At 47.6% G+C, this 26,675-nt stretch overlaps 1 protein-coding gene across 6 annotated transcripts in view; it reads left to right on the forward strand.

The window, feature by feature from the left end:
* Positions 1-1,766, forward strand: part of LOC135906709 (lysine-specific demethylase 8-like) — a 99,628-nt gene extending 97,862 nt beyond the window's left edge. For 3 of the 6 annotated variants that reach the window (XR_010565810.2, XR_010565809.2, XM_065438293.2), the window contains one exon: positions 1,522-1,596. Coding sequence is in view for 3 of the 6 variants with exons in the window: in XM_065438291.2 (XP_065294363.1) it covers positions 1,522-1,686 (165 nt within the window). In the remaining 3 variants the exon portion in view is untranslated. Of the gene's footprint in view, positions 1-1,521 lie in introns of all 6 variants that reach the window. The other 3 variants (XM_065438291.2, XM_065438292.2, XM_065438289.2) reach the window with 1 other exon arrangement.
* Positions 1,767-26,675: the final 24,909 nt, after the last annotated feature.

Below are 26,675 nucleotides of genomic sequence, written 5' to 3' on the forward strand. Positions count from 1 at the left end.
ATACTTTTGGAAGAAGCAGACTATCTTCTCCTCATGCTCAACTGCAGCCACTCACGTAGGAATTAAATTTGGGCTTCACTGCTTATCGATGTTGTAGCCATTGGGTTTCGATAATTTCGATTAGTTTTCAACACTCTACTAGCCTCGTACCCTGTAAAACTTAAGGTCAGGCCACACGTACGGTTGCCAGTGCGCACTCACACCTGGCTGCTCCTGGCTGGACACCTTGGCATACATCGCTTTGTAGTGAGCTATTGACGGCGCTTCAGTTGCTCAATTTGGATGTGACAGATGACAGCCTGGCGGTCTGCCTCATGTAGCATGGCTATACTAAAGCACATGAGCGCGATTGTGCACTCCAGCACTGTCATGCACATTGCAAATGCTGCGCACATGCATTACCGTTCCATGTAGCTGTGCTTGCTGCGTAGTGTAGATATCGTGGCTGTCCAGGGTACCATGACAGTTCTGCTTGCTGAGCTTACTGTGGCTCACTGAGGACAACCATGCTTGGTGTTTGGCACGTCACAGGCATCAAAATTGCAAATACTGGCATCTACGTGAACATCCAAAATCGAATTTGAACTGTGTGCCACCGTGACGTTCAGCAGGCAGAGTGTTGTCAGCATGCCCTGCTATGCCGTAGCCTTCGCAGTGCAAGGCATTGAAGAAGGAGTGGGAGCACCGTAAGAGGGATCAAGGTGATCTTTGATTGCCAAAAACTCCGCTTCTGTTGAACACATTGAGGTAACTTTTGCTGCAGAGTATTTCTGAAATAGTCTATTTTAACTTCAAATGCATTTCTTGACTTCGATAAGTGTTTCAGGGCCCCTTTAAAAGGACAGTAAAGGCAAATATTAAGTCATTGTCAACGAAACTACTGAAACGAAATACTAAGTCAACGAAACTGCCGAAACGGGAAGGCAGGGGCAGTGCAGAGTCGAGCGAAAACGAAACCTTTTGACCGCCTGTGTAGTTGTCAAGGGTAACATCAATTAGTTATTTTTTCTAAACATTGAATAGAACATGACGAGTAGCATTTTCTTCCGTCTTATAAAACAATGGAATTACCTTTTTACAACATGAAGTTGAGTACTAGCGACGGAAATAAAATGAGGAGTGCCTTCGTCATCGGGCTAGTACTTGAATGTCCCTGATGAGTTGCAAATCATGTCCTGCATTTACCTCAATTTTTTTATTACTATAACATTGTTTGCAGTAATATTGCCTTAGGTGTCCTCGAGCATTGATCTATCACTTTAGCTTGACTTAATATTTGCCTGTAGTGCCCCTTTAAAGGCAGTAGTTTTGATTCAAAGTGCTTGTATATTCCTTTATAGATCACTTATTTTAGTGTTGGATATTGGGATGTTATAACCGAACATATTAACAAAGCAGTTAAACATCATTGTAATTTGTGCCTTTGATTGCACCATTTTAAATTCTGACGTTATCTTTATTAGCACTAAATTGTAATGTAAAGTGCCATGTATACTCCATTAATGTTTGGTTTCCATACAGGTGGATGTCGAGGATCCAGACTCTGAGAAGTTCCCATTGTTTGAAAAAGCACAATACACTGAATGTGTGCTGAGACCTGGTGAAATGCTATTCATTCCGCCAAAATGTTGGCACTTTGTACGCTCTCTTTCGCCAAGCCTTTCCATAAGCTTCTGGTGGGAATAATGAACTGTATCAGTATTTGTTAACTCTGCAAGTGCTTCATGGAATGCCATTGTTTAAAAATAAAGTTGTGTGTATAATAATAGTGTGCACTGGCATGAAAACAGCAGCAGTGTGACGAGACAGCAATACAAGAAGTTTATGAGGAATATACTGGTGTTTGCTCATGGTGTTGAGTAGTGAGAATCATTGTGGTGGCATCGATTTTAAATGCAACTAACTTAGCAGTCAATGGGAACTGCCGTGGCGTCCCAGTGGCTATGACATTCTGGTCTGAAAACGAGTTCACAGGTTTATTTCTGGCCATGGTGGCTGCAATTCGATGGAAGTGGAATGCGAAAACTCTCCTGTACAGATTTCAGTGTACATGAATAACACCAAGTGTTCAGAAGTAGTGCAATTCACATTGGCAAAAACACATGGCTTGCTTTGGGGCATCTCATTGCACGGTTTTGATGTGTTTATTTTTTCAGGTGGCAGGTGGTATGGTGTAGGAAGTTCAGATATAAATAATAATTTAAAAACATTTATTCTTGCCTGATGGCAGAAAAAAGAAAGCTACTACAACATTAACAAAGTTGTGTGCTTTACAATGGCAAACAAGCATCTGGTTGAAGCAGGTGCTCTACTACATGAACAAACTTTTACACAGTCACTCATATGAGTTCAGTATGTGTTGTTACGACGTGGTGCCAAATATTATAAGACTTGATCAGTTATGACGATCCCTACAACCTCAAGAAAAGTTAAGTTGCATGTAGCTCTCTCTGGTTGCATTGAACTTGGGACACTCGCTTGCATATACCTCAAAGCCTGTAAATCTATGCATACACTGGGGTGAGGACAAGTGCTCAATACTAGAACACTAAATGCTTATCAAAACATTTTTTTTCCTTCAGTTGCTTATAGCTTGGCTGTTCGGGAAAGATTCAGTAACCGAGTAAGGCCACTTTGCAACTAATGCCCATTAGACGCGGCATGTTCATCAGAACATCCTTGTATCAAATGTCGCACCAGTAATATGTTCAGGTTCAGAAAGACAAGCCTAGAAGCATTGAGGAAAAACATTTTTTCTTTCTGTGTGCCCAAGAGACTTGTGCATTGAAAAAAGTAATCTACAGGCTGTATGGTGTGACTAATGCAGAATTTCCTCCTCGGAATTCCATGTGTTCCATGTAAGAGCACTTTAATGAATTTACCGCAGAGCCATCTTTTTGTACACTAGAGAGAACCCACATCAGGCACATATCCAGAATTTTCTTTCGGGGGGTGCTCAACCCCCAAGTTAACTTTTCTATGCAAATGAGGGGCATAGTATAAATATAAACATTAATCATTCCAGCCCCTTGCTCTAAAGGCACGTAAACCTGCAAAACAGAAATGAAATAAGGTGTGTATCTCACAAGTGTGCCTGTGACGTACACCTCTGCTTTACTTGGCAAACCAGGAAGCACTTCAAATAGACTCTCGCAGGAAAGAAACGCAGGAATGACAGCCAAGAACAAGTAAACAAGCGAAAGTGTAAAGTGAAGATTTCTAGTAGTGTTTTTCTAATGAGCTCTGGAGGAATTATAGTGAAAGATATATTTGCCGAACAATCACAGTTCTTTTGGGCCCCTTGTTTACTGCTCTACCAACTCGGGGTGTCTACCAACCGGGAAAACCGGGAATTCTCGGGGATTTTCAGTAGTCTGGAAAAACTCAGGGAAAACTCGGGGAATTTGTGCCTCTATCAGGGAAAATTAGTTGTAATTTTATTGAAAGGGTCGAAAGTCGCTGTCATGCTGGCTCGAGTAACAGACGGGAATCATAATGAATCGTCTTTGACGCACTGTCGTCGGCTGGAGGATTTGCCAGTGTAGTCAACGACCGACTTTCCGGATTCCCGATAACTTAGACGGCTTCGCGGCACCACCACGTACCCCATAGAGTCAATGTATCGGAACGTCTGAAATTTCGGACGCAAGAACTCTTCGCCCACCGATTTTCCGGACGTTTTGCTGTGACCGCAGGTCCGAAACGGCATTAATCAAAGCCACCATCGCTGCCATCTTGATTACCTCGCCGCCTCTAACCGGCGCTCTAGCACGCAGATCCGCTGGCAGCCGTAGCCACCACTGCGGCAACGCTAGGCCTAGCTGCTTCGACGTTCGCTATGAAGCTTCTTGCTGTTGGGTGCCGTGTTTTTTATTGAAAGAATTCGCTGCTGTCAGCAGTGGCACGGACTCCGCCTTTGTGGTCCTCGCGATTGGCTTAGAAGCTTGGAAAGCACGGTGCGTTGCATAATGCCGGTTCCCGAGAGTCAGCTTCGCGTCTTTGCAGAAATGTTACTTGGTGAAGCATACGCAAAAGTATTGCAGTGAAGCATAACAGGCGTGGAAAGGAGCTATTGCCACGGGACACAGTATGTATTCCTTAATTATACACGCGTGCACCCGGTATTGTCTGTCACAGTACGAGCATCGATATGCTTAATACGTGTACCTGCAGTTCTTCAGAGCGTTTTCGAATGTGCCTGTGGCGGTTTGAGCCCCTAAGGGCAGTAAATGACATGCATTTATTTTTTCAAACTGGCTGATTTTTCGAAGCTTAATAGTCGCTCAGCCCCGGGTCCTGACGGAATCACGGAAGAGGCTTCTGCGTAATGTTGATAAGTCCATCGCCAAGTTAACCGAGGAGGTCAATCTCTGGACAGAAGGTAGCATGCCGGAGGCCTGGAGGACTGCTTCGGTAGTACTCATTCCCAAGCCGGGCAGGGCATTCGCCAAGGAGAACTTGCGCCCCATCTCCCTTAGCTCTTGTGTGGGGAAGCTGATGGAGCATGCGGTTCGTAACAGGGTTACTAGGCATATCGAGGATAACGAGCTCTTTCCACATCACATGGTAGGCTTCCGGCCGGGTCTCTCCTCCCAGAATGTGATGCTCCTGATTTATAGGTAAATTATCGACAGATAAACCCGAAATGTTCGGGGAATATTGGCCCTTGACCTCGCCAAGGCCTTTGATACCATTTCACATAAGTTCATCCTGGAGGCGGTCGAGAGCATGGGGCTGGGACCAAAGTTCCACGCATATGTTCGCGCCTTCCACCGGGACCGCAAAGCAACCATAAAGATCGGGTGATTACAATCGAGGACCTTTACCTTGGGTGCGAGGGGCACGCCGCAGGCAGCGGTCATTTCGCCTCTCTTGTTTAACATAGCCATGAAAGGCTTTTCGGAGCCTCTTTCCACTATAGCCAATACTAACCACGCCCTGTATGCGGACGTTATACACCCTCAAGAAAAAAGGGTATGAGAGCTGTGTCTTACCAGTACTTACCTACGGGGTAGAAGCCTGGAGGCTTACGAAAATGGTTCTACTTAAATTGACGCAACGAGCTATGAAAAGAAGGATGGGTGTAACGTTAAGGGATAAGAAAAGAGCAGATTGGGTGAGGGAACAAACGCGAGTTAGTGACATCTTAGTTGAAATCAAGAAAAAGAAATGGGGCATGGGCAGGACATGTAATGAGGAGGGAAGATAACTGATGGTAATTAAGGGTTACTTACTGGATTCCAAGAGAAGAGTAGCGTAGCAGGGGGTAGCAGAAAGTTGGGTGGGCGGATGAGATTAAGAAGTTTGCAGGGACGACATGGCCACAATTAGTACATGACCGGGGTTGTTGGAGAAGTATGGGAGAGGCCTTTGCCCTGCAGTGGGCGTAACCAGGCTGATGATGATGATGATATGCGGACGACGTATACTGTCTGGTGCATGGGAGGTTCGGATGCTGAGGTGGAGGAAGCGCTCCAGTCGGCATTGTCTATCACCGAAAGTTTTCTGAGGGGTACGGGGCTTCGAATCCCCCCCTCCAAATCGGAGTTGCTTCTCTACAGACCGGTTCGGCCCGGGAGGAGGCCCTCCTCGCCGCTTGATCAGGTACACCTTACGCTAACCACAAGGGACGGGCTGTCGATTCCCAGAGTCAACTGTATTAGGGTGCTTGGCTTGCTTCTGGAGTCCAACGGCAGGAACTGGTAGGTTTTGGCGCGCATCACCTCCAATAACAATAAACATTGGTGGTGGTGATAAACAATAAAGTTTATCACCACCACCACCTCCAAAACGGAGAACATGCTTAGGCTGGTTTTAAAGGTCTCAAACCGCAGGGCAGGGCTGAGGGAGAGCAACCTCTTTTGGCTCTACCACGCGTTCCTCATGAGCCATATTAATTACGTCGCATCGGCACTACATTGATCTAAACGTGAAGAAGATAAACTCGACACTTTAATGCGGAAAAGTATCAAAAGGGTGCTGGGACTCCCCATGAGCACCGGCACGGACAGGCTCATGAGCGTGGGCATGCACAACACCCTATCGGAGGTGATTGAGGCACAGAAACTAGTTCAGGTCGCGCGGCTCTCCTCCACCAAGCTTAGGCAGCGTCTCCTACAGTCGCTGGGCTGCCATCATACGGGCAGTCCAGAACAGAAGGTCTTTTTGACAAAGAAAATGAAGGATGCCTACGAGGTGAAACCCGTCTCGCGTAACGTCTATCCACAGTACAATGTTGGCCGGCGAAAGTCACGCGCCAGCTCTCTGCTTGACTTCGCAGCTGGATCCCCGGGAAAGGGGGATTTCGTTGATGCGGCACAGTATGGCCACTCCGATAGCTTTGCGGCCGTAGTCGTTGATCATCGCGGACGCGTACTCAACTCGGCTTCCGTTGGGAAGGTGTTTGCCTCCGTAGCAGAGCACGTAGCGATAGCTCTAGCGATGAAGGACTCTACGCGTCCAGATACATTCACCGACTCCAGGGCTGCAGTCCGTCGCCTCGGGGAGGCTGCCGCTATCCTCAGTTCTGGGGGTATACAGTAGGCTTTCACACAATTACCTGGTTTCCGGCCCACATGGGCTTAGGGGTTCATGCGTCAGTTCCCAACGTCAACGAACTTGCACATAACCGTACGCGAGAAATCACGTGCCGCGGCAGTCCGGGCGGGTTCGCGGAGAGCTTCAGGGATCCACTTGGAACCTTTCACGAAGTTACGTCTCACTGTGAACTGTCAAGACGGTGGTACCCCCTTCCGCAATCCAAGCTCACTAGACCGCAGTCCTCGGCTCTCCGGATGCTGCAGGCAGGTTCGTTCCCGTGTCGTAGCACGTTTAGTCACTTTGCTGAAGGCATAGATCCAGGATGCCCTAGCTGCGGGGCGGATAAGTGCACACTCGCTCACATGCTCTGGCAGTCCCCGGCGTTACGTAGCGCCAAGTTCAGCACAGATCAGGACCGGGAGCACGCCCTTAAAAGCGGCGAATTCTAAGTCTAGCTCTCGGCAGTCCAGGAGGCCTGCGAACGGGCGGAGGGCCACAGTCTTCCAGTACCGGCGTGGGCGCAGCCAGCAACCGCGGTGGACCCCCCTTCGGGGGGTGTCTGATCGGGGCTCTCCTGGACCAAATAAAGTTCATTTCACCTCACCCAAGGGAGTTTGAAAAATCGGACCTGGACTGTGCAACTGACCAAGAAGATACTTCAAATGGTACGTGGGGCAAACGAGTGACGAAAGGAGGACAAGAACAAAAAGGGCCTACTCATTGAGGAATTGACGGGAAAGGAAGCATGCTGCCGCCGTTTTGAAGGAGCTTGAGCTCAAAAAACGAAGTGTTGGCTGATGCCGAGATGCAGCTGTCCCTCATACAAACCAAAATAAGCTCTTTAAAGCAGTGAAACACATCACTGAGGCGTCGTGCGCGGGCTGAGAGTATACCTCAACTGTCTTGACATATATGTCAGGACAGTAGAGGTTGACTTACGAGCTGTTGAGAGAGAATCTCAATTGTGACAAAGTTCGGGCTTCGTACCACTGAGCTTGCTATCAATTGATAGTAATTGTTCATATTCGAAAAATATTTCCTTCTGTATGCATCTCTTTTTATTCGTATTTGAGAATGTCTGACTCCATTTGCAATTTTTTTCGAAGACATTTTATTTACTGTGCATTTTACTACCCCCCCCCCCTTCTATTCTCTTTTTTAATAACATAAACACTACACCTTAGTATTCAAATTGGATTAAGACGTTTAATTTCTTTTCATATGCTCACCAGTGAGTGACAACATCGGGCGATATGGTTTCAGCCCGTCTTGACATAAAACATAGTTCTTCACTCGGGGAATTTTGCAAAGGCAGTCAGGGAAAACCTGGAAAACTCAGGGAATTTGGAAATGTCAACTTGGTAGACACCCTGCAAGTGAAGTGCCAAAGCCCATAGAGTTTCGTACAATAATTACTAGAGGGAACTTTGGCGGTAGTGTCTACGGGAGCTGCAATGGGAGCGGTTGAACCAGCACGGGAATTATGTGAACTACATAGATTCAGGTAATCGAGAAATCTGTAGAGTAAAATCAACCTTTCTATATACGGCTTTCATAGATTACGAAAAGGCATTTGAGTCAGTAGAGATACCGACAGTCATAGAGGCATTACGTAATCAAGGAGTACAGGAGGCTTACGTAAATATCTTGGCAAATATCTACAAAGATTCCACAGCTACCCTAATTCTCCACAAGAAAGTAGGAATATACCTATAAAGAAAGGGGTGAGACAAGGAGACGCAATCTCTGCAATGCTATTCACTGTGTGCTTGGGAGAAGTATTCAAGCTATTGGGACGGCTTAGGAGTGAGGATCAACGGCGAATATCTCTGCAACCTTCGATTTGCAGATGACATTGTTCTGTTCAGCAACACTAGGCATTGCTATGATTGACCTGTCAAGTGTGAGAGACATTCAGGCATATGTTCCCATGTCAAAATAATTTGCCTCGTCCCAGAAAAGACGGTTACGATAAGCCTGGACATCGACCTGTCAAGTGTGAGAAACGTTCAAGTGGGTGTTCATCCCCATGTCGACATAATTGTCATCTTCCCCTAAAAAGCGTCACACCTTTATTCCCTGAGCAGACACAAAGGGAAGGCCGAAGGGAAGAAAATTCGAAGGGCAGGAGCTTACCGATGGCAGAACCTGACGAAAGCACTAATAGCTACACAGGCTTTCCAAGAAGACGTCGACGGACCACAAGACCGCAAGGAGTTAATTATTTAAGGCCGTCCTGGCCCCCGTGTTAAATGGACCCGGAAACGATTTTGACGATTTTGTACAAACGTACTGAGTCGTTAGAGTAGGTCCTTCTGATCATTAAATGACGCATCTAAGTGCTCCACGTAAAACGTGTAATTTATTACAAGGTTTTAGAAATGTGCATCGCTGCCGATCGCAGCACACTGCTCGGCGGAAGTTTCAGCCGCCCCTACCCATATGACGTAAATCACCCATATGACGTCATAGGACGAGCTATACGATTGGCTGCCCAGGGCGTGTCATCGATAATTTTTCCACCTTTATGGCGAACAAATGATGTTCGTAATAGTTGGAATGTTAGTTAATTTGTTTATATAAAAAGAAAGTAACAGAAAGAGAATGCACAAGAAGAATTTCTCACTACACTTAAGCACTTCCGGCACACAGCAAGCGTCGTCTGCTTGTGTTACAACGTGCTCAGCCCTGAGAGCTTCACGGTCAGTGTGGGTCTGTCTTTTCGCGAGCACCATATATATATGAATCGACTTTGTTGCGTTCTGGGCTGCAAGCGTAGCGACTGGCAATATGTCAAGCTGCGACATCGTGTCGCTCTGCAAGGCAGTAGAGGAGCGGAGTGGCTGCAGCGCATCTATCTGTCGCTATCCGATCGGCGCCAGAATTTGCGCGTTTGCGGCCGTCCATTTACACCGGAGGATTACTACCACAATAACGTTTTGCGAGTCTGGTATTCGGGTAAACGCAAGCGAGGGCACAGGGCCTGGCCGCTTGACCTTGCCGTTTCACGGGATGAGCACAAGCGCAAACTAGTGTTCCTGTATATGCTCCCTGCGGGAGCATATACAGGAACACTAGCGCAAACGTGAATGATCTGCACGGCGCAGCCACCTGGTGGCACAGAGCTCAACCATACACAGTAGCAGTAACAAAATGCATTCTTCTTTGCTGCTGGTGTAAATTTTTCGCAGGAGTGTAGTCATCAAAACGTTGTTTTTACAAATGTTTAAAATGTTTTACACTTGGTTAGAGCAATAGTAGCGCTTTGTTTGGCTGGTTAAGCGCTGCGCCAACAAGTGGCTGGACCGTGCAGACCGATCAGGCCACTCACGTACGTCTATGCCACGACCTACTGTATTATACAGTAGGTCGTGGTCTATGCTAAAGTTCCTTCATCAGCTTGAGTTTATGCCTCCAGCCATCTGCCGAAATGGCCAGCTTGCCAGTGGTTACCGGAATACGAGACACGTTCGGCGCTTCGACAGACTGCTCGCAACGCACGCTGCTTTGATAACTCTCGCTTGGTATCGACTGCCAAGCAGCTGGCGGAGAGTTTGGAGAGGCTTCGCGCGCTCGCTTCCAGAGAACTGGAAGTCGACGACATGACGTGCCATCATGACGCAGAGCCACTGAAGGCGGAGCTTAATCCCGATCGCTCGGCGAACGAGTTGAGGGGAAAATGCACGACTGTGGAGGAGGGTAACTTGTAATTGTCCGTAGCTCTCCTAATATGAGACGTTTCGTACAAATTGTGGTGCGAATGATTAACTTTAGCTGTACCCTACGCGTCTACAAAATTTGTCCGAACCGTTTCAGACGCCCTTTAATCAGAACCACTCGAGACTCGGAGGAGAGTCACAACCATGTACCAATGAAGTGAATACAATCTGTTATGCTTTTTTTCATAATCACAATGCCCGGCTTCATCCACGTTTCCTTATTCTTGCGGTGAAAACCCACCTCACCCGGTCGAGATTGTATCAACTGGTTGGCAGCAATGGGATACTCCACCCATCGTCCTGGCTTCAGCAGAATGGTGAGCGATTGAGTTTCTTTGAGAATTTGCCAAGTTTTAGCTCGTGTGCTTACTAAAACAGCAAATTCTGTACGTGCAGGGTCCTGCTGAAAGCTTCCTCACGGCGCAGCAGAGTAAGAAAGTCCTCGTTCGCTATTGATCATGGATTTAAGCAAATGGAGAAAGCCGGAGTTATTAATTTGTGAAGAGCTGGGAATTGAGGTCGGGAAAAGTCAGAGAAAGCCGCAGCTTATTGAGGTGATTGAGAAGTGCGGGGCTCTTGAGGACGACATTTCAGAAGCATGTGAAGAAGCGACCTTAGAAAGCTGAAGAAAAAGCTGCAGAAGAAAGGCAAAGAGCTGAGAAAGCTGAACAAAGAGCTGTAGAGGAAAGGCAAAAAGCTGAACAAAACGCTGCAGAAGAAAGATAGAGAGCTCACGAACTAAAACTAAAGGAACTAGACGTGCAGCGGGATCTGGCCAGGCAATCGGCGAATAAGATCTCAATAAATGATAGACGTTCAGGTGAAGCAGGAGTAAAAATAAGGGATCTCATGCCGACGTACGAGGTAAGGGATGGCATGGGATTGTTACCTTTGGACGAATATGCGAACGCTAGAGAGTTGGTCGCAACAGATTCCGACCGTTCTTCCTGGCGAAGCAACCGAAATATTTGCAAGGTTAACGAGAGACGACGCAGATGACGAACAGAAAGTAAAAGCTGCGTTGCTAAGGAAATATCGGCCCTCAGCGGAGGCTTTCCGTCGTAGTTTTCGGGAGACAGCTAGAACGCCGGGCGAGCCTTTTCAAGATTTCACTTATAAGCTAAAAGCCAATTCAATTGAGTGGCTAAAAGAGGAAGATGCGTTCGGTTGTCACGACAATGTTGTTGAGTTAATCTGCATAGAGCAGTTCTATAGGTCCTTGAGCGAAGAGATGCGCCTATGGATTCAAGATAGGTCCGGCGAAAAGGGCTTGGAACGTGCTGCAGTGCTAGCAGATGAATTCGCTGCACGTCGCGAATCCGAGAAAACGCGTGTTAGGCCATTCACTAAATTCAACAAAGGCTGAAGGAGTGACAAAATACGTGCAGCCCGATAATTCAGGAGAGAATAACACCGCAGTAAAAAACGAAAGAAAAAGAGCAAAGACGTTTGAGGCTAGGAAACCGGTCGTCTGTTTCCGTTGCCAGGAGCCTGGACACCTTGCCATCGGCTGTCGGAAGTCTATAATTGTTTTGTTCTTTCGTGAAAGGCTGCGATGACAACTTGGCCCTCTTAGAACACTACCTTCGCGACCCAGTAGTGAATGGAATGCCGGGACTCAGCTGCGACAATGGGCATTGTCCACCCTGCGTTTGTGAAACCTGAGGATTTCACCGGGGAATATGATCCGGCAGGTATAGTCGCGAAGAATAGTGTTTGCATGTCCATAGACAGCGTAAAGATTGAAGGGCCGTTTAGACTATTGCTGACTGAAGCAGCAGTATCACCAAATCTGTCGAAACGCTATCCCTACTTATTTTCAGATCACTCGGAAATGATGTTCAAGAAAAAGGGCCTGAGTTTTGGCAACCATACGGTCCAAGCTCTCACGCGTTCCATGGCTCGAGAGATCGCGACAGAGATAAATCACGGCAACGAAGCCAAACATATGCCTCGTGAAGAGACACTCAGGAAGCACAGCACGTACATAGCTGGTGAAATCAGTGAAAAAAGCGCTAGCGAAGAGGCAACCGGGTCAGTGAGAATACCGCAGCAAGGGCTAGCAGAAGAATTAGAGACAATTTAGGTACTGGCACATTCAGAAAGCTCTTTAGACTTACTGAAGGTTATTAAAGAAGGAATCGCGGCAGAGAAAAGGAGCAATTATGTCGCGAAAGTAGAAACAAGGTCTATCGCGGAGGACGTTCCTTGTGGAGACGAGACCAATTTAAGCAGCCCCAAAAGGTTCAAGGAGGCGCTGAAAAACTCCCTCGTACCTCCGCACTTGGGCGACGTTCCGGAATCGTCAGAAGGAGAGAAGAATGCCAAGGCGGTCTAGGAAAGCAGGAACCCGACGCTCAGAGACGCATTAGGCGACCGCCTGGCATGGCAAAAATTGGTCAAACAGCGCAAGATCAAGCGAGCCAAGTATTCGGCTCTACGAAGAATAGAGAAAGTCGCCACACCGCAGCCCGTACGACAAGAGAATAGGCCATCACGCAGAGCTTAGAAGGGCTTGTTGTGGCGAGTGAGAAAACGGAGGCGTCACCTAACAAGAAAACAGAACGCGTTCTGCGAGTAGGGGTGCGGCTGAAAGGTTCAACCGGGCTGAGATATGCGTGTGCGAACAGGGCCAGTCAGACTGTCACTGGAGTGGAATGCGCCGCGAGAGTGAGGGAAAAAGGAGGCTGGCAATTCTTCCCGCGTTTACGGCCTGCTTTTCAGGGACGAAAAAGCAAGCCGCGGGCGCACAAAGTGGCAAGTGACGACAGAGGGCAGCGTATGCCTGGCGCTCTTTGTTGCCTTCAGCGAGTACCGAAGGCCTTCAGACAGCGATCGAATCGTGTACGCATTAAGAGGTAATAATTGTCGAATAGACGTCCGCACGCCAAGTTTCATCCTAGACGCCAGCGCTCGTTTCTCCCCCGGCGGAACGATTTCATCTCCAACGGGTATATGTTTCCCCCGCTTCCCTTCAAGGTCACGCTCGCGTAAAGTTCGCGCTGCGCGCGAAACGTCTCCTGTTTGCGCCGGCGCCTCATCGGATGACCGGAAATTATTGTTGTGCTGTTAACTGTCACAACTGCAATGTAAACACGAAAGGGTTGATGCCACCAGTGAAATTCTGCCGACTCACAAGAAAATGGTGCGAAAAAAGCAGACGACAGACATGGATTACTGCGGTGCGCCGAACGAAGTAAGCAACTGGAAAACGAAGCGAGCTCGTTCATTGATCACTTATGAGTGTATGACTGTTCTTATATGTAACCCACATGAATTTCATGATTACTCGGTATTTTTATTCATATAAAAACTTTCAGTTGTTCGACCAGCGCTTGTCCTGTCTTCTTTCTCGTGTTTCGTTTGCGTGTGCGCTGCCCAAGAATGGAAACCACTTCTGTTGCATGCGATAGCAGTGCCCGAAGCTCACGCGTGCCGAGAAATTTAATATGTGCACGATGCATTGAACATGACCGGAGTTCATTCACCTTGCAGATATGATGGTGATAGAGATGGTTTTTGCTTGTTTGCTTCGCAATACGTGTCGCTTTCCCGCTGCGAGGAACTCAACAAAATGTCGATGGTTAAAGAGGGCGGTCGAAGCAAAACATAAAGGGGCCCTGCGATACCCTTTCATACCCGCCAAGTTCTGCGTCACAATGCGTTCTTCGTGTTGTCCCGAGGCGAATGCAAAAAGAAAATTACGCAAATTGACGCAGCCAAAAGGTTATTCAATTTACAAATTCAAAATAAAAACACAGGAGAGAAAAAGCCGTACCCTTTTGGATTTAGCTTACCTGGCGAAAACTTCTGCGGCTTCCAATCAAAACGCGGCTTAATTACGTCAGGCGGTATTGGAATTTTCCTTCCCATTGTGACCTTCCCTTTGTAGCCTCACTTGATATGGTGGTGCCATCTAGTTAAGGCGCCTGCAAAGGCACCTTCTCATGCGCTGTAAATTTTATAACTAGCCATCGGAGGTTTGTCATAAATATACGGAATGAACTTTACACTGTTCATGCGTACGTGCTACGTGCAAATGCTAATTTTTGCATTATATTTTCAGCGTCGACCGTTGGACAGCGCACCTAGCGTCAGTTCGAAAAAGAAGAAAATAAACTTTATTAAAAAATGGCATGCTAGAAGATCATTTAAGGCAATTGGGAATAGATCACGTGATCGCGACTGATGCGTCAATGAGTGAGGCGAAAGTGGGTGTGGGCATTTTCTCTGAGTCACTATCCTGGTCATATGCATTCCGGATTTCACACCCATATTTCTGGCTGAACTATCAGCCGTTATCTTAGCTCTTTGAAAACTTCCTTCGAATTATTCAGCAGCGGTTATAGTGACTGATTCACTGTCAGTATGCACATCACTCACTTCATCTTCAGACACTACTGCAGCTGATACAGTTAAATCATTAATCCCCTCAAACTTAAGCCTGGGGCGATTGGTATCGGCTCCAGGCCATCGTGGTATATTCTTAAATGAAATGGCAAACACACTTGTGAGGATGTCTCTTGATGGACTTGCTATGTCCGTTATGCCTATTTCGGCTTATGTCACTGCGGCTAGGTTTTGAAAATTTTCTCTTTTACAACATTCTACTAAACTGAAAATCTGAATGTCGGAATTTAACCATTTGTCCTTTTCATAGGACTATAGATGATGTCCCACACGTAAATTGGAAATCTCTATAACAAAATTACGATTCCGCATCCCACCACTGAATGGGCTTCTTCGATTTTCCACTTCTGGCTACCCGCGGGCTGCCAGAGCCAGCCAGGACGATTTTGGTCTGGCTGCTTTCTGGAAGTTCTCTGGCTAGCAGACGACTAAAAGAGGCGATGGGCGCTCGCCGCCATCTTTACGGGGACTTCACGGATTGCAACGCGGGCGCTTGAGGACTTAAATTTACCTCGCTCAGCCAACTGTCTACGGTCATCTTCGGATTTCCTTACTTCTAGCGTTATCTTTTTAGGTGCTAACGCGCCGCTCCGCATCGCGAAGCGGTGTGATACGAGCCGTGGTGAACCGTTTGAAGCTTTTGTGTGTGTGTATATGTGTATGTCCCCTGATTGCTTCTTCGCGGCGGTGAACAGCGCGCCGCGCTCTCATGCGTGCATGTTATCTGCATCGTGTTCCACGCAAGTTGTAGACGCTCATTCACACATTGCGGTACATTTTGGGTTCGTATTTCTCTGGTGGCGTTCCTTTTGACATATCTCACGTATGTATATCTCTCCTTTCTTTGCAGTTAGCGAAGGCTTTGCAGCTAGCCCGTGTTCGCTCCTTCTCTCCGTCGTATGCTTAGGTGGCAGCTCGAAACCGATATGTGTTTGAACTGCAGGCCATTGATCTAAGAATACACTGATCGCACTCGGTACATTTAGACACACGTACATTGGCTTATTGCTCTCGTGATTGCGACCAATGTTGTTTTTCGTGTGGAACGTTTCGCTGGTCACAGGCGACGTGCATTTTCACGCGCCAGCCGCGTCCCCAGCTCCTTAAATGAGAAGCACCATCAGCCGCAACAAACTTTCTGAAATCGAAGCCCAAGCAGGTCGGCGCGAAATTTTATGCGTATGAGACGTATCCGATAACCTGCTTTTTCATGTCTTGTGATGACACAGCGCTAACTCATCAATGTCGCCGGTGGTCGACGTGATCGCTGCGAGCAGGGATCCTCCAGCCATCGCTTTCGAGTATACAATCACAATTTCGCGTCTTGTCATCCGCCGCGTCGGAGGCCATCTGTTGCGCTGCGCAAGGCAAGGTTGGCCGAGTACGCGTCCTGCGCCGAGTCGCGTGAAAGTGATCGTATCCCTGAATGCAACTATATATTTTCAAGCTGGCAACGCATAAATGGGCCGACTACGCCGAGCGCGCCGGCCTCGCCGGGCGCTGCCATGCTGGTAGCATCTTTACATTTGGCCAGCTGTACCGGCGTTCGATTTTGCAAACTTCGGGCAGGTTCGGGTTGTCTTGGGATCCCAGCCCACGTGACTTCCTGTCAGAACCGTAACTAGCTGGCTGCCATCTGGCTGCCAGCGGGCGGCCAGAAGTCCGAAAATCGAAGAGGCCCAATGTTTACCTATAGTGCCCGACGAATGAATGAATGAAACCACGTTTATTCCACATTAAAATGCGTCGAAGACGCTGCGGTGGAAAGAAGAGGGGCGTTATGGGAAAAGGGGAAGGGTAAGGCTGCCTCCGTTTTATTAATGAACGTCCTGGAGGCAGCTAAGTGGGCGCGGCATGACGCTTATGGCAGTCGCGGAGTCGATCGCCGACGTGTGGTGCTGCAGGGTCCTGAAGGAACAGCAGCAGTGCTCGCCAGACGAGACCTGTATATATACAGGTCTCGTCGGGCATCGTCCCCTAAGTGTCCAAGCTGCCAGGAACCCGAAAACATTGATCACTTTCTAATAGCATGCCGTCGATTCAGAAATTAGAGCAAGAAATTAGAATTTTCATTCCAAAAATTGGGTATTTCGTTAACTACTCAAAATATCCTCTCCTTCGGGGCTTCTTCATTGGGCTTTAGCCACGGGAACATCTGCGTGGCCATTTGTGACTGTCTCTGTGACACAAGAATGCTACCACGTTAATTCATGTTAAACAGAATCCCTGATTGTGCCTGAAATTATTCTAATACCACCCAAAAAAGACCACAATTTTCTGTTTACATATAATGACAAACATTTTTTATTTATATATCTGTCACGTAAATCTATTTTTTAATTATCATGAACGTTATACTTAATCCCGATTTAATTTTTCCCTTCCCTTTAACCTTTAGCTGCCGGCTTCTAGGCCAATCCCCCATTTGTGGGTAAGTGCCACAAGTGAAGAGAGAGAGAGAAAGAAGTTTAATGACACGAAATGCCGAGAGGTCGGCCTGAGGTATATTCCTCTAGCCAGCTACTCGGCATGAAGTGAAGAGCAAGTGAAGAGCAAGCAAACAAGCAAGCAAGCAAGCAAGCAAGCAAGCAAGCAAGCAAGCAAGCAAGCAAGAATGGTCTGGCAGTTTTGTTGTGGTGGCCTCAGGTGGCGGCTCGAAGTCATTGGACTCGGGCGGCATCATCGGCTTGCCGGACGGCCCAGAGCTGGTCTTCCAGTTCCGGACTTTTGAGAGCCGCCTCCTAGCGGAGAAGGTCCCCGGCGGCCCCCGCAGCCGGGGCGGTGTCGGGAGGGAGCGAGCTCGAGGCTGTACGCTTACGCTGGTAACGGCCACGGTTATGGACGCGTTGCCAATGGCGGCGGTTTCGGTACCGTAGTTGTCTGCACATTCCCAGAGCATGTGCCGCAGCGTTGCTCTGTGTCCGCACGTTTTACACGCATCAGTCGGGCATAATCCTGTGTAACAGTGGTGTAAGACAGCCGGGCTAGGGTAGGTTTGTATTTGCAGTAAGCGTAAGGTTACGGCCTCATTCCTGTATAATTTATCGTGCGGTGGCGGAAATGTGCGTCTTTCGAGTCTGTATTGTTGGGTGAGGTCTCCGAATATTGTCAGGCCTTCGCCCCACGCGTATTGTGATCCTTGTTGTTGCTGCGTTTCTGTCTAGTGTCCCGATCCGGCAGATCCGACGCCCCGCTCTCGGGGGGTGGAGGCGGCGGCCACACAATTTGCTGTAAGAGTTTGTGGTCGGGGTTGTAGGGAGGACCTGGCTCTTCGTCAGGAACTAGGAGTACAGGATTTAATTACAATATTTACATTAAAACATGAGATACATTTCAACAGTCTAGCATGACTCCCAAACTGAGCACGCAAGACGAAGCACACAGCACACGAGCACCAAGCATCCCGCTTGTCGAGCACACAGCTGCTTAAAAACACTGTCCTCCCTAGATCCCTAGGGGAGGGAAAACTACTGTCTAACTTTCGTCCAAACGGACCATCCACAGTGGTTGGAGGTGCAGTCGACCTGCCTTTGAGAGGGAGGGCTCACACCCTCACGTACGCACTTTGGAATCCCAGAACCGGAGTTGAGCGGTTCCTCGTAGCCAGGTTGTCACGCTTGACCCCAGCCGGCGCCTCTTAATTCCAGAGCTGACCTCTTCGCTAGTCGCCACGAGTGTCAGCAGACTGTGATGAATACTGAGGCCCGAGGAAAAATGCACTGCAAAACACCCTTTTCCGAGAAGCTCTCTTGCTGCAAATAGACCATGAAGGCGACGGCGAATCAACCAACAATACACGGTCTGCCAAACATGGCCTGCCCTGCTGCCGTCGCCGACTCTCCGAAGGAGGCACACGGTGGATTAATGTTGCCGTGGTCTCCACTTCTCCAAAGGAAGTGCATGGTCGGTTAACTTTCCTGCCGTCACCGGTTCTTTGAAGGACGTGACCCCTGAAGAACGAACGAAACTACTGCAGCGGGCTGAGATAGGTCTGCAGAGCAGTACCCCTGCAGGCCGATCGTAACACTGCCACGGCTCGGCGTGTCAGACCTCGAGCCGTAGCGTGGGCCGTCTCATTGCCCGCGAGCGGGCCGTTGATGTGTACCGGGTCCAGGGGAGGAAGACCGTAGAATTTTGGGCTTGCGAGGGCGATGTCGAGTCGCCATCGTCACAAATTTGGAGTATGCGGGCCGCTTCCCGCGGTAGCCCAAGCACTCACCGCGGTGCCGAACGCTGCGATCGTGATCAGCGACTCGCAGGCGGCAATCCGCGGCTTCGCGCACGTCAGTTGGAAACAGAACTTATTTTAAAGCGCAGGCTCTTAGGCGCCCGTTCCTGCGGCGAGCGTCGGCGTCGGCGTTGTCCCTCGTAACCGAGCGAACGAGCACAGTGAAGGATGAAAGCGGACGCGGAGCGCTGGGGGGGATGAAAGACTGCGATAGCGAAGAGAACGCGAAGGGGAAAGCGGATGAGGAGGGTATGGCGAAAGCGTGAGAAGAAAAGCGTAGTGCCGCGCAATACGGGCTTTGCGGCGACGATGGCTGCAAGATGGCACCAGAGTAGCGCGCGTCGTCTGTATGGAAACAAAGCGCTGCGTGAGCGGAGGTCTGTCTGCGATTGCTGCTGTGAATCGCGCCCACGCGTTACCCAGTCGCGCTATACTTCGCGCGGTTTGCAACGTGCCGCACGAGTCAGCTTGTCCGTGCCATCCAATATATCGAGAAATTTTATTTATTTATTTATTTATTTGGTACATACTGCTAGCCTTAACGAAGGCTTTGGCAGGAAAGGGTACATTCATAAAAGGGAGAATACATCATTCACACAGGGTTGAACGATAATCGTTTACAAGAGGCCTAGGCTTTGGTTTAAAAACAAGCTTATTCATACACACGTACAGCAATATGACAATGCACATTCTTGGTGACAATAGAACATAATGTAAAAACCACATTTCATCACGTAGCAACAAAGATATGGTCAGACAGCTTAGACAAAAAATAATCGAGGGTTGTACAATCGGCAACCTCTTGTGGTAACAGATTCCATTCTCTGATAGCTTGTGGGAAGTATGAATACCTTAAAGTGTCATTGTGAAACCTATACTCAGATAATTGTTTATTGTGTTTCGTTCTTGAAATTCTATCGTTAGGGTGTACTAAAAACTTATTTTTGTCTATTTTTAAAGCATTGCTCTGGAGAATAAACAGGAATTTTAGTCTGAGATAGCACGATCGCTGATTGGTGGGAGTCCGGCTAAGCGTAGAAGTTCAGTTGGGGAATCATGACGACGGTATTAATTATAAATGAACCTGGCTGCTTTTCTTTGTACGTTCTCTAACTTCGCTATGGCACATTTAGTGTATGGGAACCAGCATATGGCGCCGTATTCTATAACGGAGCGAATGAGTGCCGCTAGTAGTTTGGTATTGGGTGAAGCGTATCTGAGGGACCGTTTGAGGGGAAAAAAGCGCCGAGAGTGATTTTGTTGCCACGTATGACACGTGTTTGTTCCATTTTAGATCGGAATAAATAATGATACCTAAATGCTTGTATTCTAAATTGTATTGTGAATGAAAACACATATAGAGTTGCGCTCAAATTTTGCATTGGGGAGTATCGCAATCGTTGGTGAAATTTTTTTTCGCTCTAATGTCTGTCCTCTTCGTAGCTTTAAGAGGCATAAACACGTTTTTATTTTTAAAGTCATCATTGCAGGTATAGCATAAGCATGCACAATATATTCTTCATGCCCAACCAATCAAAACAAACTGTATAAGTCGTGTGCCTTTGCGTCACATGCACTGCTAAAAATTGCTGATGCATGACGCTACAATTGGCGAAGAAACCGATTTCAGAAGCAAATTAGAATATCAAATGCTCGGATTTTGGCGTTTTCAATGGCGCTGGAGCAATCGCCAAGTACTGTTGTTAGCAATAGTGGTATAAAAACAACATGCATAATTTAGGGCGCAGGGACCGCATTAAAGGATAAAGCAAGGCAAATAAAACAGGAGGGTAAAGAAATAATCATATAAATAACTATATATTTTAAAGATTCTGGTGTTTTACGTGCCAAAACCACGATTTGATTATAAGACACGCCGTAGTGAGGCACTCCGGATTAATTTTGACCACCTGGAGTTCGTTAACGTGCACCGACTGCACGCTACACGGGCGTTTTTGCATTTATTCACTCATCGAAACGCGGCCGCCGCGGCTGGGATTCGATCCCGCGCCCTTGGGCCTAGTGGCGTAACGCCATGGCCAGTATGACCCACGACGGGTCTCTATAATTTACGAAGATACCGATATTAGTCAGAAAATGTGTAGTTTACAAAATTATAAAAAAATCTGGAGGTATTGGTCTCGAATGTAATCAGTAATATTGAAAATAATATTTAGTTAACTTTCAATGAAATTAACATGATATTCTCTCTATATTTAAGAGATAGCCATCAATGACCAGGAAAATGTTCCCGTGACTGAAGTAAAATGCAGATGACTCCGACTAAGAGAATAATACGGAAAAAAATCGCAGCTTCGCGCGAAAGGCGAACCAATGATAGCGATATCAAAGTATTACACAACTACACGAAGCAAGGTTTGTAGATTTATCGGCTGTATAAATTGCAGTAAACATTCGCTTAATATTTAAGTTATCAAGCATGGTGTCACGCGCGCGTGGGCAAACAAACAAATCACATTCGTTCACCGCGAACAGCCGTTGTCACAACGACGAAGAGCGGTGGCAGCAGCGAGCGAATTCCGCTTCATGCTGCCTCTCGCTTTAACGCGAACTAGGCGCGTGAGAACACAGCGCACATGGAGCGATCAGCACTCTCGGCTGATGTGGCCGGAAGCAGATCGTTTTGCTCTATGTGTTTCTCGAGTCTGGTTTTTCAGCATCGCATTGGCAATTCGATTGGGAATCGGTGCAGTGTTTCTCTTGAATGCCTACAGCGGCGTAAAGTTCTGCGAAGGTGATTCGGGCATCCAGATCTCCGTTTTCTTGGCCGTGATAGTTTCTGGGGCTAGGTGAAGTGTTTGTGCTTCTCCAGTGTAAGTGTACTTTAGTTGTTGGATGAGCTCGTCTTCCGTGCTTGGGTATTCTCCGACGAGTTTGCTCACGACGTTATCCCTTCCGTACGCGTGCTGGATGGGTCCAGCATGCAACGGAGGACAGCCCAGGTTTTCTTGGTGCTCAGAGTGCCTCGTACAGGGAGTCGCAAAAACTTCGCCAGTTGTTATTGTGCGCTCTGGCGCAGGCGTTGGCTTCATCTGCCAGTTGGTCTATCCGGCGTCGGAGTTTGCGGTTGTGTCTGTCGCATCCAACGCTTTGCTAGAATTCTACGGGCCTCTCAGAGGTGAGCCAGGTGGTTGTCCACCGCCGGCGTTTCTAGGGTGGTCCGATACTCTTTGGTGGTGGCATTGTAGATTTCTTTAAGAAAAGCGCTCCATTCTCCTGCAGAGGTTGCTGTTGAATGTCCTGTCTGCTGTTTCTCTCTGTACGTTTTTCCAGTCGGTGAGTTTGGGCGTCCCTATAGGGATTGGCACACTTTTGCCGTGTTGCAGGTTACACTTATAATATAATGATCACTGCAGGCACAGCAGTGACGTGATCTTCCTGTATTATGCCATACGTTTAATTGCAATGTGGAACTCCTAGGCATGTTCTCAACATCTGTGAATGGGCGCTTCCTAACGTATGCAAGCATGACAGGCTCGCACTTGAAAGGACTGGTAGCCTGTATCGAATTTAGCCGATGAAACGAGCCAGGTATACGCGGAATAGCGAATGCTCAGACGTGTTCCCCACTTCATGGGGCCCAGAAAACGAAAAATACTGAGTAAGCCAGTTAATTTTTTTGAACTTTGGGACATCCATGTGACAATGACAACGCTGAGGTATCTGTGGTGGGTCACATCACCCTCAAATCACCAAATGGGATATAATAGGGCTCAGTGAAGTTAGAAGGACAAAAGAAGCATATACAGTGCAAAAGCGGGCACGTCCTGTGCTACCGGGGCTTAGAGGAGAGACGAGAACTAGGAGTCGAATTCCTGATTAATAAGGATATAGCTGGTAACGTACAGGAATTCTATAGCATTAACGAGAGGGTGGCAGGTGTTGTTGTGAAACTTAATAAGAGGTACAAATCGAAAGTCGTACAGGTGTACGCCCCTACATCCAGTCATGATGACTAGGAAGTCGAAAGCTTCTATGAAGACGTGGAATCGGCGATAGGTAAAGTCAAAACAAAATACACTATACTGATGGGCGAATTCAATGCCAGGGTAGGCAAGAAGCAGGCTGGAGACAAGTCAGTGGAGGAATATGGCATAGGTTCTAGGAATAGCAGGGGAAAGTTATTAGTAGAGTTTGCAGAACAGAATAATATGCGGATAGTGAATACCTTCTTCCACAAGCGGGATAGGCGAAAGTGGACGTGGAGGAGCCCGAATGGCGAGACTAGAAATGAAATAGATTTTATATTCTGCGCTAACCCTGGCATCATGCAAGATGTGGACGTGCTCGGCAAGGTACGCTGCAGTGACCATAGGATGGTAAGAACTCGAATTAGCCTAGACTTGAGGAGGGAACGGAAGAAACTGGTACATAAGAAGCCGATCAATGAGTTAGCGGTAAGAGGGAAAATAGAGGCATTCCGGATCAAGCTACAGAACAGGCATTCAGCTTTAACTCAGGAAGAGGACCTTAGTGTTGAAGCAATGAACGACAATCTTATGGGCATCATTAAGGAGTGCGCAATAGAAGTCGGTGGTAACTCCGTTAGACAGGATACCAGTAAGCTATCGCAGGAGACGGAAGATTTGATCAAGAAACGTCAGTGTATGAAAGCCTCTAACCCTACAGCTAGAATAGAACTGGCAGAACTTTCCAAGTTAATCAACAAGCGTAAGACAACTGACATAAGGAAGTATAATATGGATAGAAGTGAACGTGCTCTCAGGAACGGAGGAAGCCTAAAAGCAGTGAAGAAGAAACTAGGAATTGGCAAGAACCAGATGTATTCGTTAAGAGACAAAGCTGGCAATATCATTACTAATATGGGTGAGATAGTTCGAGTGGCTGAGGAGTTCTATAGATATTTATACAGCACCAGTGGCACCCACGACGATAATGGAAGAGAGAATAGTCTAGATAAATCTGAAATCCCACAAGTGACGCCGGGAGAAGTAAAGAAAGCCTTGGGAGATACGCAAAGGGGGAAGGCCGATGGGGAGGATCAGGTAACAGCAGATTTGTTGAAGGATGGTGGGCAGATTGTTCTAGAAAAACTGGCCACCCTGTATACGCAATGCCTCATGACCTCGAGCGTACCGGAATCTTGGAAGAACGCTAACATAATCCTAATCCGTACGAAAGGGGACGCCAACGACTTGAAGAATGATAGACTGATCAGCTTACTGTCCATTGCCTACAAAGTATTAACTAAGGTAGTCGCAAATAGAATCAGGAACACCTTAGACTTCCGTCAACCAAAGAACCAGGCGGCATTCCGTAAAGGCTACACAACAATAGACCATATTCACACTATCAATCAACCCTTATATACAGCTTTCATTGATTACGAGAAAGCGTTTGATCCTGTCGAAACCTCAGCAGTCATGGAGGCACTACGGAATCGGGGTGTAGACGAGTCGCATGTAAAAATACTGAAAGATATCTATAGCGGCTCCACGGCCACCGTAGTCCTCCATACAGAAAGAAACAAAATCCCAATAAAGAAAGGCGTCAGGCCGGGAGATACGATCTCTCCCATACTATTCACAGCGTGTTTACAGGAGGTATTCAAAGACCTGAAGTGGGAAGAATTGGGGATAAGAGTTAATGGAGAATACCTTAGTAACATGCGATTCGCTGATGATATTGCCTTGCTTAGTAACTCATGGGACCAATTGCAATGCATGCTCACTGACCTGGAGAGGCAAAGCAGAAGGGTGGGTCTAAAAATTAATCTGCAGATAACTAAAGTAATGTTTGGCAGTCTCTGAAGAGAACAGCAGTTTACGATAGGTATAGAGACACTGGAAGTGGTAAGGGAATGCATCTACTTAGGGCAGGTAGTGACCACGGATCCGTATCATGAGGCTGAAATAATCAGAAGAATAAGAATAGGCTGGGGTGCGTTTGGCAGGCATTCTCAAATCATGAACAGCAGGTTGCCACTATCCCTCAAGAGAAAAGTATATAACAGCTGTGTCTTACCAGTACTCTCGTATGGGGCAGAAATCTGGAGGCTTACGAAAAGGTTACCGCTTAAATTGAGGACAACGCAAAGAGCTATGGAAAGAAGAATGATGGGTGTAACATTAAGGGATAAGAAAAGAGCAGATTGGGTGAGGGAACACACGAGTTAATGACATCTTAGTTGAAATCAAGATAAAGAAATGGGCATGGGCAGGACATGTAATGAGGAGGGAAGATAACCGATGGTCATTAAGGGTTACGGACTGGATTCCGAGGGAAGGGAAGCGTAGCAGGGGGCGGCAGAAAGTTAGGTGGGCGGATCACATTAAGAAGTTTGCAGGGACAACATGGCACAATTAGTACATGACCGGGGTAGTTGGAAAAGTATGGGAGAGGCCCTTGCCCTGTTGTGGGCGTAACCCCGCTGATGATGATGATGACGACGACATCACCATCATTTGCGCAGCGCATAGCGCATGACATGGCGCAGTAGCCTTTGTTAGGAATGGCCTGCCGAGGTGGCAACATGCAAGTTTTCTCAGCCAGCTGCAGCTGCGAGCGTCGCGTGCTTCCCCGAAGAGAACAGTGGAAGCCTATCACAATTGCTGCGGTGACTCATTTCGTAGGGACCTCGAGGTGCTGCTTCAACACCCCCTGGCCGCTGTTATGGCTAAACGCGATCGGCGGACCAACTATTGTTCCTGAACCCGCCACCGCCGACCTGGTCTGCTGTGAGCAAGGGAGTTCACGAAGGAATGTATCTGGTGGCAAAGTCGCACGCGCCTTTCAAGACGCAAGACAATGGACAACCGGGGGCCAGGCGGCGGGGGTCAGCTCGGTAAATAATACGCGCCTTTCAAGACTCAAGATAATGGAGAACCGGCGGGTCGTTTGCGTTGACGTTGGACGCTGCGAATCGGCGGTGAACTGCCGTTTTTCCCTCACCTAGGGTTCTAGGGAACACGAAGTGTTTATAAGCGGCTGTTTGTCGGCTGCTAGGTGTGCTCGTCAGTGTGCTGGGTGTGTTTGGAGCTTCGTGCTCGTGTGCTGTATGTTCGTCTTGCGTGCTACATTTGGGAATCACGCTAGACTGTCGAATGTATCTCTTGTTCTAATGTAAATATCTGTAAATAAACCCTGTACGCCTAGTCCTGTTCTCCCAAGTTCCTCCCTACGACCTACAACCCCTTCAACTGGTGGCAGCGGCGAGATCGTCCGACAACTCTAATACCTTCACTATATATTTCACAGAGTTGACACCGAAATGCACAAAACGTCATATATCAGACGCGCTGGCTCAATGGCTATGGCGTTCTGTTACTGAGCACGAGGTCGCGGGATCGACTCCCGGCCACGGCTGTCGCATTTCGGTGGGGGTGAACTGCGAAAACAACCGTGTATTTAGATTTAGGTGCACGTTAAAGAACACCAGGTGGTCCGAATTTCCGGAGTCCCCCACTACGGCGTGCCTCATAATCAGATCGTGGTTTTGACACGTAAAACCCGATAATTTATTTTTTGATGCGGAAACGAAGTAATTGCAATAACACGTTTTGGCAGCAACGAAGAGGCAAGTCTCGTGGCTCCTTTCTGGAAATTCTACCTGTGGTCTGTCAGCCGACTAGCTGGACGACAGCTGTAGCAGTTTACATTACTGCTGTCGTTAAGTCTGTCGTCACTGGTTATCGTGAAATACTTACTTTAAGCTTTGCAATACTTTCCATTAATAATTGCTCCTAGCCGTCGCGAAAACTAAGATTATTGATCATTCCATTAAATGTGCTATTCGC

This window comes from Dermacentor albipictus, chromosome 1 (assembly GCF_038994185.2).
Source record: "Dermacentor albipictus isolate Rhodes 1998 colony chromosome 1, USDA_Dalb.pri_finalv2, whole genome shotgun sequence".
NCBI lineage: Eukaryota > Metazoa > Arthropoda > Arachnida > Ixodida > Ixodidae > Dermacentor > Dermacentor albipictus.